The sequence below is a fragment of the Pipistrellus kuhlii genome, unplaced genomic scaffold (genome assembly GCF_014108245.1).
Source record: "Pipistrellus kuhlii isolate mPipKuh1 unplaced genomic scaffold, mPipKuh1.p scaffold_m20_p_3, whole genome shotgun sequence".
Lineage (NCBI taxonomy): Eukaryota > Metazoa > Chordata > Mammalia > Chiroptera > Vespertilionidae > Pipistrellus > Pipistrellus kuhlii.
Genome location: NW_023425529.1, coordinates 85566675 through 85583408, shown reverse-complemented (window position 1 = coordinate 85583408; position 16734 = coordinate 85566675). Strand labels below are relative to the sequence as shown.

The following is a 16734-nucleotide window of genomic DNA, read 5'->3' as shown; positions in this document are numbered from 1 at the left end:
ATACTGCAGTCAACCTGCACTATTTACTGTCTTTTCCTAAGCACAAACAGCTGGGCTCAGGGACAAAAGAACAGTTGCCAAAATTGTCCTGATGTTCATCAGACATGTTGCTTCCCATCTGCAGTCGGTCCTAATAAAATGATGGCTGCCTCTACCACTAAATTGTCAGAACTACTGAAACAAACCATATCCAACACTCTTATATTCGTAAACCCATTGCAAAATCATTTCAAGAGAAATTAAATCCACCCTGAGTAAAGATGAATCACAGGAAAGCTTTAGAGTTAAACAAAAATGATCACACTAGAACATTCCTTTGGGGATGTTTTATTTTCTGATCTAGAGACTTAGGGACCCTCAAAGGGCCCCACAGAGGGCCTTGCATGTGAGGTCTGAGGAAATGGAAGGAATAGGTCATAGGGTAGAATAAATTGGCAGTGCATGCATTTTATCTGTCAGGATTTAATAGGTTAATATCAGTGAGGATGAATCATTTCTGCTTGAAGCACAGAACACATTGACACAGAAACAAAGAAGCTTGGAAACTTTATATTCTTTGGGTCTCTGAACAATCAAAGGCCTTGTCTAGTCAACATTTGGAGTAATTTTTCCCAGGGGAATTATCACTATTTGAAAGGGATGAAAGAGTAGCATTCTCGTGATACCTTTTTGTTTTCTGAGACTAAAAGCTGTCTCTGTGAGAGGGAGGCAACATTCAGATACATTGAGAAGTGTGCACACATGTGGAGTCAGTGGCTTTTCTCAAACATCTTCTAGCTGTAGGGTAGACTACAACTCATCAGCAGCTATGTCCTTAAACACATTTTAAATATTTGCTTGAAAAGTATATGCCAAGGAGAGGAGACTCAGGAAACTAGGTTAAGACTAAACTTTTAAAAGATTTAAGTTACTCTGCCTAAGGTTTGTGTAGCTTGGAAAATGAAAGCCCAAATAATTAACAAAAAATTTCAAACTCAGAGACAAGAGGCATCCATGTTTCATTATAGTATAGTGCTTTCCTTCAAAATCCTTAACTCAAACAGTTATTAAAAATAAAGTCTAGGATTCCTAGGATTTAAGCTCTCCAGGCAACTGGAAAGAAAATGGGTTTTTAGAGCCAGAGTGGATGAAACCTATGAGCTATAAACCTGAGACGAGGGCTCATTAGATTTTAGGTATGTTTTTCTTCTCAGATTTGGTCTTATGATCTCTAAGTCTGCAGAACTGGGCAAAAAATTGTGAGCAACTGGCAGGCGAGGGATTGCAAAGCTACTTGCTGACAGTGGAAATCAAGCCGTTACCGTGCTCCAGCGCCTTCATGGGAAACCAGAAGAGGATGAGGGAGTGGACCAAGGCGTTGATGCAGTGACCCCAGAAAACCTACGGGAAAACAAACCGAGGGAGTCAGGATCTGCCCACAACTCTGACCTCCGTGTAACTCAACAAACGCCTCATTGTGAGGGACACTGGCAGCATGCTGCACGGCTCCAGGAGTAGCATATTATTCTTGAAGTTAAACAAAACAAAGCAAAACAAAACGATTTCCTCACTTTTTACACACAAATGACTGGATGATCTCCAGATACTATTATTTAGTACAAAGACCTGAATGTATATACACATGTACTTAGACCAATATACAATCTATCCACATCTGAAAAAATGAATTATGAGCTGTTTTCTTTAGAACCCTAAGAAAGACACCAAATTTTTACAACCAAAGACAACAAATTCATCCAGAAAAAAGGTTATTTGGTCAAAATTGTTAATAGGAGACTGAAACTGTGTGTTTTCTGAAAGCATTAAAAACATTTCAAATGAAATTCTTACACAGCATTCTCTTTTGTTTTACTCCTTTAAATCTCTCCATTCAACTTTTTAATTTTTAGAATTTTGGTTAATATCATGCACATTTAAAAATTCTCTTTACCTTAACATTTGTAAGGTCAAACAAAGGAATGCAAAATTTATTTTCTTCTAAATTACAGTTTCATGAATGCATTTAATTATCCGTTTAACCATTGAGATAATAGAACTACTAAAGCCAGATTAAATTTACTTAAAAATTTACAGATTTATCTGGGAATTGTCATATAGTTTAATCCTAGGTAGGACAACATAAAATAATGAAAAGTTATAAGACAAAGAGGTTTTATTTTAAATGTTTACTTTCTTCCTCGCTTCTATACTCCCCTCCCCCGACTTCTTAGATCTCCACGGTGCCTGCAAATAAGCCTCAGATCCTTCTCAGCCCTATTACCTTTAAGGATCCATTCCCTACTTATTCTGCACCTTACACAGCCTTTGCATTCAAACTCTGTAAAAAACAGATTTGATTTATGTAAATAATGCTGAACAAATAGCCATTGATAAATATTTCCCACTGATGGAGTCACAGAAAACAAGGATTGACACAGTCATCCAAGTCTCCTGTGTATGAAACATACCAGAACCAATAGAATTCCTTTTATTTTTTTCCGGATCCTGGCATGCTCCAAAATAAGGCAGCTCTGAAGGAAGGCTGTCAGTAATACCTGGCTTAAAATGAAGTCTTCAGACATTGCTCTCTTTTTGAGAATTCCGTATGTCTTCCTTACCAAGCCTCCAGGGGCTACAAAAAAAAATCATGTACCCAACCAGAATCCAGTATTGTCACTGACCAGGGCAGTGGACCTCTGTTTAAACTTCCCAATCCCCTCCTGCACAAACCTGCCAGAAACGTGGCTTGCAGGTGAGCTCACAGCTTTGCCTCTTCCTCCAAGCCAGGCCATTCTTCCCTTCCGGCCGGTGGCAGCAACTGCTCTGCCACTCTCAGCTGTGAGTGGCAGTCGGGTGAGACCCCCTCAGCCATCATGACTGCAGAATCTCTGGGACACCTAACCCAGTGCCTGCCTGACTCTTGTCAAGATCGCCTGACCCTTTTTGTCTAATGTTTTTTTCTTTTCTGATTCTCTATCCTAAAAAAAAAAAAAAAAAAAAAAAAAAAAAAAAAAAAAAAAATACCCATGACTGACTTAATTTCTGTGTCCACATCTGGACAATTTTATTTACTAACTAAAGTAATATAGTTTTTTAAATGACAAAACATGTAATAGTGGTAAGAAGGCTCTAGCCTCCTAAGTGCAGGGCTTTATGAAATGGGGAGGGGCATGTCTGATGGCTGATCCTAAAGGAACTGGGGCCATGGGTGCTCCTGGCCACACTGATGTCTGAGGCACATGTGGAGAAGAAGGAAGGAGTTGACAAAGAAGAACCAAAAGGAGCACCATGTGCCACATGGCAACTTCCTTTCTGATTTGTCATCTAAAACTCACTGGGCTTGCTATGTTAAAGAAGGGCCCTGGTCTTACCTCATTCAACTGTTCTTTCTAGAACTCATGGATATGGACAACAGTGTGGTGGTGGTGGGGGCAGGGGGAGTTGGAAAAAAGGTGATGGAAAAAATAAAATAAAATTAATTAATTAAAAATATTCTCTCACCGGGCAGGTGTGGCTCAGTGGTTGAGCATCAACCTATGAACCAAGAGGTCACTGGTTCCCAATCAGGGCACATGCCTGCCTGGGTTGCAGGCTCAATCCCCAGTAGGAGATGTGCAGGAGGCAGCAGATAGATGTTGATTCTCGCCCATCGATGTTTCTACCTCTCTCTCCCTTCTTTTCTCTCTAACAATCAATATTAAAAAATATTCTCTCTGAAGCTGCAGTGATTTCACAGGCTTACAACTAGAGCAGGGAGACAAAAAGCAGTGCTGACTCATTTTTCAGGCGATAATTCTGTGAAAACATTCTGTTTACCTTTGTGTTGAAGCCTTCAGCATTCTGGGTAATTTTGTAGAGCTGTGGAAACCTGAGCATGCTCTCCTGAGTGCAAGATCTCTCAAAGATTCCCAGAGTGAAAGGTGGTAATGCGGTGAAAATCTGTGTGGAGAACAAGGAGCCATTAAAAGAGACCTTTCCATTCACACAGCTCAAGTGTTTCAGCTCCATGGAATGATGACTTAACTCTCAGGCAAGTTCAAACCTGAGCATCAATGATTCACAACTCCGGAGACACCATCCAAACAAAGAAAATAAATGAAAGACCATTTTCAACTATTGTTTAATCAGCATAAAATAAATATATAGAACTAAAAACAGTGCAAACATTTGATTAGCCAAGAAAGCTGGTTAAATGAACAGCTACCTTCCTTTGTAAGATGAGTGGTGATTTAGAATCACACCTTCCTTAGCTTTGTGAAGTGTGTCTTCTGTTAGTGCCAGCAGAGGCACAATTTTACAACCCCCCATCCTGATTTTATGATCAAAATTCAGGAAGCATGATGTACTTCATTATTCATTTGGCAGACATTTATTGGGAGTGAATTATGGGCCAGATTCTGTGATAAACCCCAGGAATACAGAGATAGAAAACAAGAAAAAAATGGAGAAGAAACAGGTCTCTGACCTCCAAGAACTCAGTCTACTACAGAGGTGGGACGGGATAGCCAGCAACAAGCAAATAAACAAACATAAAACACAGTGCTCTGCAAAATTACTCATGGGAAGAGTGGGGAAGGAGAAGAGGGAGTCAGGAAAGGATTCTCAGACCAAAGAGCATCTGAACTGTAAGGCATTGTACCTGTAGAATTTGGCAGGATGATAAGGGATGTGCATGAGAGGGGAGCAGGAGGAAGCACTCCATAAACGGACACCCCTCACAAAGCCTTGAGGCATTAGTGCACCTGGCACATTGGGGGGGGGGGGGGGCATCTAAGACATCCAGATGGTGGCTGGCTGAGGACTCAGTGTAAGACAAGGCTGGGAAGGTGATAGAACTACCTCCTGCGACAATGAATTTGGGGAGGTAGTGCTTCCTAATACTTTTACCTGTAGTACTCTAGAGGGGAGTGACATGCTTGTGTTTTTGTTTCCGAAAGAGAAAGCCAGATGCTGAAGAAGAGGTTGGAATAAATATGCCATTTCAGTCTGGGTGGCGCGGTAACTGCCTGTGGGTCATCCTCCTCTGTGGTCCGGGCCACGGGTCACCGAGGCTGTCTGAGTCCCTCACTGCTCAGCATCGGCGCTGAGCAAATCCATACCCGCAAACCTGGCAAGCTCTCCAGCCCATGGGAACTGTGAGCGTGTCTCTGAGAGAACTCCGAATGCACACCAGTTACGGGGAGCCTGAGAAACGAGCTTTCCCAGGTCTGCTGGGAGAGCCATCGGCAGCGTGGTGGAGGAAGGAGGCCAGCACAACTCGCAGGCTCCTCCCCTCACCTGGAGCAGAAGGGAAAACAGCCCAGGGATTTCAGTGCGCTAGAGATTTCAAGGAGAAAAAGACCAGGAGTAGTTGCCCTAATTTTCCTCACAATAACAGAAGTTATCTGTCTAATGCCTAGAAGAAGATGCTGGGAACAAACATCTCAGAAGCTCTGCATACTCTTAGCGCACAAACTGTCCTGAGAAATGTGCACATATGTACCCTGTTTGTGGTGCATACAGTGTACACCATCAATACTGCCATCTTATTTTTTCTTCTCCCTTTCCACCCGACTTTCTCCTTCTACCCTCTTCAAATCCTCCCCATCCTTCACCGCAAGGCTACCAACCTAGGAGGCCCTCTGAGAGTCTCACCCTGCTTACTGCATGCCTCACACACATATATACTGTGGAGGGGTCATTATTTGTTTTACAGAAATAAGACATTCACATTTTTCTTCATAACATTTTTCTCACTAAACAATACATCATGGGAAGCCCTCCGAGTCTCCTGGGTCTGAAACTAATGCAGCATTTTCCTGCTCACATAATAATTCATAGCATAGATGTACCATACTTTTTCAACTGTGCATTCATTTTTGTTTCTAGGTCTTTGTTCTCACAAACATTATGCAATAAACATCTATAATATATTATACCATTTTTACTTTGTATTTTATTTCTATGGGATGGATTTCCTGAAGTAGGGTTGCTTGGTAAAAAGATTTGAGTATTTTAAATTTTACCAGATTCTGTTTGGTTGCTTTCCTAAAAAGTTCTAATCATTTTCTTTTTCCTTCTCAAAGGACAACAGTAATCTTTCCTCTGCTTTCTTATCAACAATGGGTGTTATGTTATACTTAATATTCTCTAGTCTGAAAAAAATTAAAGGTACTAACTCTTTCTTTAAAAATATTTACATTTCCCCAACTACCAGTGATTTTGATCATGTTTCCATATAATTGTTGAGCATTTGGATTTGAAAATGTCTAGTCAAATCCTTTGTACTTTTTCCATTCATGTTTTATCACCTTTTCTAAGAGTTCTTTGCATATAATAGATATCAACTCTGTCTTTATGTAATAAAATTTCATCCAAATGCAATCTTTGTCTACTGGCTTTCTTTATAATTTCTTTTGCCATATAAAAGCTTTTAATTTTTATGTGGTTAAGGATAGCTTTGAAATGTCCAATTGTGGTTATGAAGTTTTTAGGAGTTTCTTCAGGAGTCTTATAGTTTTATTTTTCACATTTAAATCTTATTATATCTGGAATTTATTGACTATGTGATTTAAGATGGGGGTACAATTTTTTTTCCCCAAATAAAGAACCAGTTGTGAGAATACAACTAATTAATCCAAACTTTCTACTAAATGGAAATACCATCTTTGACATTTATTATGTTCTCACATATGATAGACCTAGGATTTAAAACTGAAATCTTGTTCTAGATTCTCTGGCTTATTTGTCTAGTTCTATGTTAATATCACCTAGATTTGCTTACAGTGGCTTTATAGGACAGTCTAATGTTTAGCAAAGATACGTTTACCCTTTTCATTGCCCTCTTTGGACATGCATGCTCCCTATTAAGAATAGAACCCACAATCTGGGCATGCGCCCTGACCGTGAATTCAACTGTGATTTCTTGATTCATGGGTCAATGCTCAACCACTGAGCCACAATAGCAGGGTATCCCTAATTTCTTATTTAAAATGACATAGTTTTAAAATATTACCATTTATGGCAACATGTTTTATAAAGAATCTGCATTATGTTATGTGGCTTCTTTCTTATTTTGCTTAGAGTTCTTATTTTGGGAATGGCAGCTGAATTGCCTCAAATACTTTTCATCATGTATTTTTTTGTGTGTGTGTGGTTGATACAGTGATATTTAGAATTTTTAAAATTTATTTTGAACCTCCTGTAAAATTTATTTCAACTTTACTTAGTCAAATATTTTGTTTTTTTAATACACTCCTGAACTCTATTTGCTGATGTCTTACTTAGAATTTTTGTATTTATATTTTAAGTGACACTGGCTAATAAAAACTATAGTTTACTTTAAGTTATTCTGGCTTGATAAAATTAAATAGTATAAATTTTCTGAAACAGTTTAAAAACAAAGTTATTGCTTCACTAAAATAATCAATAAATTTGGCTGAAATCCATCTGATAATGCTAGTTTTTGTTTGTTTGTTTGTGTGTGTGTGTGTGTGTGTGTGTGTGTGTGTGTGTGTGTGTGTGTGTGTGTGTGTGTGTGTGTTTGTCACTGCTGGCCTCTGTACTCTTATTCTATCCATAAAATAAAATGCTGTAGAAATTTGAAATACTAGAATAATAATGAGAGTCCAATGGGACAGCATTCATTCATTATTTGGAGAGATGTAAGTGTTTGTCAGTTTACTGCTATTTCATCTGCTATGAGAGTTACACTGAGAAGCAGTGATGTGCTACTTTAGCTGCCTGTGGGACTCAAACAAAGAAGAAAAAGAAAAGCATAAGTATTGTTTAAAGAAAATGAAAGGAAGAACCCAGTGCAGAAGAGAAAATGCCATACATGTCACAAACTGTCTTGCACTGGGTTTTTGAGGAGAGTGATTCTGGAGTAGAAAAATATTTCAAAATAGTACATTATTGGAATAATATAGTGAAATTGAAATATGGACTAATGTGGATTAGATAAGAGTACCATATCCTTGTTGAATTTTCAGATTTTGGTCATTACACTGCAGTTATCTAAGAGAATTATCTTAGCAACTGTGCAATAAAGTATCAAGTAGTAAGGACATAATGTCTTAACTTACATTCAACAGCTTCAGAAATAAATGTGTTACAAGGGTGTGTGCACATGTGCCTGCAGGCAAACCTCCATGTTCTCAAAAGCTTTGGTCCTCTCACCATGACTGAGTCTGAAGATCAATGACCTTCCCTCTGATCCCACTTCACAGATCCTTGATATCCACTCTCTACCATCTTTCCAACAATTGTACTGTCTGCTCCATAGAACCTTAGGGCCGTTTCACCTGGAAATTTATTTCTCTGCTGCAATATTCTCTTCACTATAGACTGGGGAACTAATGTAGATAAAAAATATTCCCAGCCCTATTGATCAAAGATCTTTGTGAGTCTTTAATGTGCATAAGCTTCACTAGAAAAATTTGTTTAAAATTCAGTATCTCTGAGAAATTCCATTAGGTTGGGTTGGAGATAAAAAATCAGCATCTTTAAGCAAATCCTGGTTATTCTCATGCAAGTGGTCTGTGGACCATATTTTGGCCATTATCATCCTACAGCCAGCCTATCAGCATCTTATGAAGAGTAGGCACACAATTTTAGTTTTTTAATTAATTTGAATTGCCCAGGACTGAATGGAACTAAAAGAACAATCTGGCTCTCATACTCTGAGTGTGAAAATAGGGCTAACCTTCATTTGTCATTTAGTCTGGTGATATGTATTCCCGTTGTGGCTTTAGCTCTAACTGACCGTCTCCCAGGTCTCAGCCTCTTGTTTCTAAATACATATGTGGGCATGGGTTTGGCCCTTTCTAGCACTAAATCATTATGGAGCAGTCAGCATATTTCCCCCTAAATGGTCACATAATTTTAACCTGCTTAAAAACAGTTTTAAATCCTGCAAAGTTAACAATCTGTCAAGGGGAGGTGCTTGAGTCCTATCCATGTGGTAGGTGGTTGGAGTAGCTTTTCTAGTACAGGTGAAAAATGAATACCAGTCCAGTCCTGCTCTCACCACCTGTCACCGCTGTCTATTTGGGTGTAAGTATTAGCAACAAACTTGTTAGTGCACTCTGTGTTGAGGAACACAGTTACTGACCAATGCTGTATATACCCAACATCCAAACAGTCTCAGTGTCATTTAGTCTTCATATCTGACTCTCTTAGCCTTATTTATTTATTTATTTATATGGATCTTAGCAGATGAGTTGGCACCCAGAATACTCCAGGCATCTGTTTTCTATCTTTTTTTAATTTTAATTTCTTTATTGATTGAGGTATTACATATTTGTCCTCATCCCCCCTTATCTCCCCCTCCCCGCTCATGCCCTCACCCCCCTGTTGTCTTTGTCCACTGGTTAGGCTTATATGCAAGCACACAAGTCTCTTAGTCTTTAACTGCACAGGACTGGGGCAACCTGTTATATGCAGTATTTTATACGAGGCACCTAATATAGTGGCTACTCAAAAAAAAAGAAAAAGGAAGAAAAGAAGGAAGGAAGGAAGGAAGGGAGGAAGGGAGGGAGGGAGGAAGGGAGGGAGGGAGGGAGGGAGAGAAAGAGGAAGGAGGGAAGGGAGGAACAAACAAACAAACAAACAAACAAACAAGGGTTGAATGTATGGATACCTTGAATATCCAGCCACAGTGTATATTCAAGCTGTAAATATTTATAGCACCACAATATACATTATTGTATATTACTTATGTCTGGTAACTTCCATATATACCTATTTATAATGAAGCAGAGAATGTCAGAGTTAGGGTCTAAAACAAGTGTGAAAGTGCAACTCAAAAAACCTGCCACACTGGGGTGTCTAAAGCACTTAGTACAACCCCCCAGCTCACCCCTGCCAGTAACACACAAAGCTCTGTAGCTATGTAGTCATTTAAGCTTGTAGTTTATATTTATTACAGCTTTTGCACTCATTACAATGAAGTAATATAAAAAGAACTTAAAGATCATTAACAAACACCAAATAAACTGGTTACCATTCACCACAGGAGCTGGAAGTCAGAATTCATTATTTTAGCGCTAGCTGTGAAAGGAAAGTCCTTCCACAGGACTGTTGCTTTTAAGAAACATAAAAAGGACACTAGATCACATCCTGTATGCTCATATATCTATGTTTAGAAATTCAGAAATAAAATCACAAAGTGGAATGAGTTTAAATATAATTCAGAAATTTTCTCAAGCTAAAAACTAGAAAATGTTGCACAGGCATTCAGTAAGGAGGTAACAAGGGTCCATTATCAAGATATATGGGTTAATAATTTCATGGGGTTATTCAAGAATGATCTGCTATGATTGAAACCATGTGTGGAGAGTTTGGGCTTCTGCAGGATGTGTCGCAGCAACAAAAGGCCCTAAAGATGTATTTGTGCTGACTGCTATGTATACAGATGATGGACTTAGATACACTTCCCAGACATAAACAGTAAAGGAATGTCACTGAAGTTGTGTGTGCTATCAGACAGATGGAGAATGCTTACCACATTGTACAAGCCGATGCACCAACGTTCAAATAAAATCTGCCCAGAAAATCCATTTACAAAGGCGAACCAGAGCTGAAAGAGAAGAAAGTTCATGAAGTTTTATATCAATATTGACCTAAATGTTTCCATTCACTGAAGAAGTAGCGGGAATGTGGACCACCAGCTGGACACAGCTGCTAAGGGATAAAAGCCACAGGACCGTAGCAATTGTTCTTTCATAAAATATGAATTTCCAATATAACAAATCTAAGGAAAATTTATATTAAGGCATACAATGATTTTAAGTGATAATATGCACATATTAATAGAAAAGCAATTGATGTTTAATTTATAACTAGTATGTTTTGTGTCAACACTTTTTCACTGGCTGGAAGAGTCTCTGAAGTTCCTTTTCCCGATAAAGCTGATTTGATAAATACAATTTATCTTTGTGGGACTTTCAAATAGATAAAAAATTAAATGAAAAACAACAAGAATTTCTCTGCTGGTCACATGTGCTCTTAGCTCATAAAATGCTGACCCTCCATAATCAAATGTCCACCGCTGTAGCAAAGGCGAAAGCATAATATGTGGAAGAAACATGCTTAAATCATGTTTTGGAGCAACATGGGTTGTATAAATAAATAAAATGTGGATGATTATTCAAGTCTTCAAGTAGTCTATAATTCTAATTGATTAGGCAAGACTGACATAAAAACTACTACAGAGCGAAGTGCCAGGGACTTGCATGACAGGTAAATAAAACTATTTTAGAGAATGATTGCTCGGGTGCAATTTGGAGAAGACATGGAAATGGTAAGAGTGGAGTAGAGCAGGGCAAGTCATCAGGTTGAAGAACAGGAACCCGACTTAAAAGGGAGTGAATACAGAAATAGGAAATACAAACTGCTGCTATCTAAAATTCAGCTAAATCAATATGCTACCACAGGATTCCAAGGATTTGTGTAGACGTTAAAAGTATTTCATGCTAATCCCAGAATCACAGATTTCACTGGTATAAAACTGTGACCGACTGAATCTTACCATGGTGGAACACTGGCAACACAGAATAGCTGCCCCACAATAATCTGGGTTGAGATAAACTCTGCTGCTGAAATTGTACTAAATCAGAATTTTCAAAATCAGTTTCTTGACTCCACCAGACTAAGTTTCTTGAGATAGGAATTATTCCCTCTCCTGTGCAACTGTACACAGTATATGATATTTGGTGCAAATAGGGACTCACTGAGTTCCAGTGGGAACAAATAAATATTTCCATTCAATTGCCAGATGAAGTTTTCTTAGGCACAGCTCTCATCATCTCTTTTCCTAGTTAAAAACAAAGCAAAAACAACCACAAGAACACAAACCCAACTACTGAGGATCCCTCCTAAGTCAGCTGCTGCCCTTAAAAAAATCCTTCCACAAACTATCTCCCAAGAGGTCCCAGGAGGCCTGGCTATTCTCAGTGAAGACATACTAGTGGAGAACTAAGAATTCAGAAGTTTCTGTTGTGCTCTGTACTCAAAATATTTTTACAATACCTATTCTAACATTTGCTCTTCCTAAAATGATGTTTCAGTCACACTGCTACCCTACCACTCCAGGCCTTGGCAAATAATCCTTCAGTGCAATGAGAGCCTGGATCCACAACCTGATTCAAACAAACATGTAAACTGTTTCAGGGGTTTTTAACTAACTTGCCAAGATTGCATCGTACATCTATAGTCTCTTATTCAAACAATTGAGCAAACATTGATAAATATTTAGTAAACACTATTTTACTGCTTAATTCAGTTAATTTATTGTCTTTTGTTGAAGGTGGAGCAGTGATATTTATACTGCTCCCCTTCCCAATGTCAATTGAAATTAGCAAAACTTGAAAATGGAAAAGAAATACTTTTAATGACACTATGAGAGAGCCCTAATTAAAGCTATAAATTACATAGAATAGAAAATAACATGACAAGATCAAGGGGGCATGCCAATAGCAGACAAAACCTACAAAGCCAAAAGATTTCTAAGAAATGCATGAAATAACCCAAGAGATAGCTGAACCAATTCTTACTTAGAGATAGAATCTAGAGGTAAGGACAAGTCATGGCTGTAGTTACTGGACTGACTGAATACAGCAGGCAAACCGAAGCTAAAGGACACTGGAGGCCTTTTCTCTTTCCCTCCACCCCAAGAAGCAAGTGAGGAGAATGGCAGGGTAGATGGAGAGTAGAGATGGCAATCAACTTAGCAGACACTTGGCAGACAACTGAAAGAAATAAATGTAAAATCATGTAACAAAACCCATAACATGCAGAACTTCACTGTCAGGCACATAGGCTTCTGACTCAAGGAGAAGAAATGGTGAGAGAGGTGCTTACTACTGAAAAGTGATGGGTGACCAACATGGAAGAAACAAAAAACATTTGATGAAAAAAAATGTTCTGAGACAAATTTGAAGCCATCTTTCCTAGATCAACAAAAATAATAAAGAAAAAAGACACTGTGACAGAAATAATAGGAAAGCATTTCTACAGAATAACCAGATCACTAGGCAGAATAAAATTTTGAATGCTCTTGGTGATCCCTTGAGAGCTTTAAAAGAAGTATGTGTTTTCATTAAAACAATATCTAAAATTGGATATGTACCATAAGATATCAAAGAAGGAAACAAATAAGAAAAGATGCAAGCTACATGAAGGAAAATAAATCCAAGACTTGAAACTCAGAGGGATTCACAATCAGGGATTTACAGTCAGAATGGAGTAGGCTTGTGAAAACAAATGTTGGCCAAAGGGCAAAGGTTAACATTGATTTTAAGAGAAACTGATAACCTTTCAAAGATGATTTTTTTAATTCCAAAAAGGTTGTACCTTAAAATAAACACACACGCGCGCGCACACACACACACACACACACATACACACACACACACACACCAGCAGCAGCAACAACAACAACAACAGAATAAGTAGATTAGAAAAAATGTTCAAAGATATAGCAGAATAAAGTGTTCTGAAATATTCTAAATCCTTAATCAGCCAATGGAGAGGGTACTCTTTGTCCTTGTCCCTAGGAAACAAAACAACAGATATAGAAAGATAAATACCCACACAAACCCTGATAAATAAATTCATGAGTTTTAAAATTCTATAAGATCAAATCTTTCTTATAATCCTCACCGAATAATATGTTTTCATTAATTTTGAGAGAGAAGGAGAGAGAGAGGAGAGAGAGAGAGAGAGGAGAGAGGAGAGAGAGAGAGAGAGAGAGAGAGAGAGAGAGAGAGAGAGAGAGAGAGAGAGAGATCAATGTAAGAGAGAAACATTGGTTGTACATGTCCTGCTTGGGGATGGTACCTGCAACCTTTTCATTTATGGTACAATGCTCCAACCAATTAAGTCTACCAGACAGGGCAAATCTTTAATATAGTCAGGCAAGAAAGCAATTAACCTGCAAAAGCAAGTTGGCTTCATTTTTCTCTCTAGCAGTACATAATACCAGAAGCCAATAGTGAATGTTTACAACTCCTTAGGAAAATAAAACATTGCAAGAATTTTAGCAAAATATAGAGACCAAGGAAATAGTAAAAACTGAAAATATTACATAAAATGTGATGATACAAATATGTCCATTATATTAATAATACAAAATTTTAAATGTTCAATGGTTAAAAAGTGAAACTCAAAATATATGCCATGTATAAAAGAAACATGCCCAACAAACATGAAAAAGAAACACTATTTGAATAAGATCAAATCCATAACCCTGAATTAACAAAGTCCAATAGATGAGGTTGTCACCTATTATTCTTAAAATACTGCTTCTCCTTCATTAAACTACAATGGGCTTCTATTAGTTCCTTGCAAGTACCAAGTATGGACCCAGCTTTATATTATATTTTGTACCCAAATATGAGACAATTATATCAATAGCATTTGGTTACTAAGCCATCTTTATCTTACTTGTTTGAAATGCCCTTTTTTATATAATAGATTATCATGGTATTTATAGAAATTTAGGTAGTATATTGGTCTCACTTCATATATTCAAATTTATCACAGATGGCTTGAATATTTAAATATAAAAACAAAACTCAAAGCATTAGGAGGAAACATTAAAAAAGTTTTTTATATATGAAGCTGACTATAGATTTGGAACTCACAAAAGAGGAATCATTTGAAACAGTTCATTGCTGAGAGAATAAAAATAAAGTTGAGAACAAATTAATAGTGAAAACATCTATAACATCTATTAAGATAAAGGCCTAAATTTCTTATATAAAGAGTCCTTACAAATGAGAAAGAAAACTGCTGACAAACTTTTAGGAAAACATATGCAGTGTGATCACAGAAAAAAATTATAAATATAGAAAATTTAACTTTTCTTGAGAACTTCATACATGTGTGGGCACACACACGTACACATACACCGATAAATATTTTTTAGATGAACCAAGATTTAAAAGTTTGTTTTGCTGAAACTGGTTTGGTTCAGTGATAGAGCATCGGCCTGTGGACTGAAAGGTCCCAGGTTCGATTCTGGTCAAGGGCATGTACCTTGGTTGCGGGCACATCCACAGTAAGGGGTGTGCAAGAGGCAGCTGATTGATGATTCTCTCTCATCAATGTTTCTAACTCTCTATCCCTCTCTCTTCCTCTCTGTGAAAAATCAATAAAATATATAAAAATAAATAAATAAAAAAAGAAGACACTTTGCAATGCCTGGACACATTTCTGAGGGTGTATCGGCATTTAATGGGTAGAGGTCAAATATTCTGCTAACTAACCTACAATGCCCAGGACAGCCCTTACAACAAATGTCAACTCTGAAGAAACCCTGGATGAAAAAATAAATTTATTAGAAATCTTGTTGTAACAGATGTTTTTAATAAGTAAAATAATGACATGAGTCAGGTTGCATGAAGCCACGATTATGTGTGGGTTTAGAAAGTTTTGTTTCTTTTTTTATTATCTCCCCTCTAGCCTAGTCTCACATAGGACCAAAGGCCCTACTCTTTAGAGGCCATACGAGCACTGAATGTGTATCCAAAACTTCACATATTTATATTCCTGTAACAGAAATATCCAATCTAATAAAGAGGGAATATGCTAATTGACCATCACTCTGTCACAAAGATGGCTGCAACCACAGCTGTGGCCAAGTTCCCATAAGGAGCCTTAAGGAGCAATCAGCAAGGACCTGAGGCTACACCCTCCCCCGCCCCTGTCAGGCTTGAGCAGGGACCTCAGGCTGCACCCCCACCTGGAAGGGTTTGACAGGGGACCTCAAAGTGCACTTCCCGTCCTGGTTCTGGGTTAGGGAACCTCAGGCTGCTCCCCCTGCCCCAGCGCCAGGGGACCACACGCTCCACCAGGTGGGGCTTGACAGGGAACTTCAAGCTGCGCCTTCCACCCCAGCACCTGGCCAGGGCACTGGAGGCTGTGCCCCCCTGCCTGACTGGGCTTGATGGAGGACCTCAAGGTGCACCCCCAGTGCTGGGTCGGGGGAACTCAGGCTGTGCCCCTGCCCAGTAGGGCTTGATGGGGGACTTGAGGCTGCACCCCTCTCCCGGTGCTGGGCCAGGGGACCTGAGGCTGTATCCTCTCACCTGGTGGGGCTTGATGGAGAACCTCAAGGTACGCCCACCCACCCCAGTCTGGGTTGGGGAACCTCAGATCACACCCCCCTGTCCTGGCGCCGGGCTTCATAAGGGTGGGACTGGCCTGGTCTGGATCTAGCCCTTTGGGGGGGGGGGTGCGACTGGTTCTGGGTCTCACGTGATTTTGAGGTGCATGTGGGTGGATGAGGACTTGACTTTGGGTCCCTTGGTGAGCCCCAGACACTGACAGAGGAAGGTTTTCATATACATTTTACTAATTTTCTTTCATTGCTGACACTTCTATTAGAGAAAGGGTAATTAGCAATATTAAATTATTTCCTCTAATTAATCTCCTTTAATGTGCATAAATTCCATGCACCAGGTCACTAGTATATTTATAAGTTAGTAATGAGAAATAACTTTAAATACAGAGCATGTTTTGCATAACTAAAACACTCAAGTTGTTGAAAATATACGATAAGGGGAAAACACTAAAAAATCAAGCATCTCTCTCAGCATTTACCTTTGCTTCAAGCCATTCTGAACCATGTAAAATTTTTCAATCTTCACTTCAGATTAACATTCTTGATTAGCTGAATGTTGAAATATTTCCTATAAGCGGCCAATGTTTTGATTCTGTCCAAGATGGCACTGATTTGGCCACGTTTCTTCAAACATTTTTGATATACACTGT

At 38.7% G+C, this 16734-nt stretch overlaps 1 protein-coding gene across 1 annotated transcript in view; it reads right to left on the bottom strand.

Annotated features, from left to right (window-relative positions):
- The window catches only part of ATP8A2 (ATPase phospholipid transporting 8A2), a 556427-nt gene that overhangs the window by 169084 nt on the left and 370609 nt on the right, over positions 1-16734 (bottom strand). Inside the window, exons 28-30 of the mRNA XM_045588453.1 lie at positions 10463-10537; positions 3796-3918; positions 1302-1380 (exon numbers count right to left, since the gene is read on the bottom strand). Of these exons, the coding sequence (XP_045444409.1) occupies positions 1302-1380; positions 3796-3918; positions 10463-10537 (277 nt within the window). The remainder of the gene's footprint in view (positions 1-1301; positions 1381-3795; positions 3919-10462; positions 10538-16734) is intronic.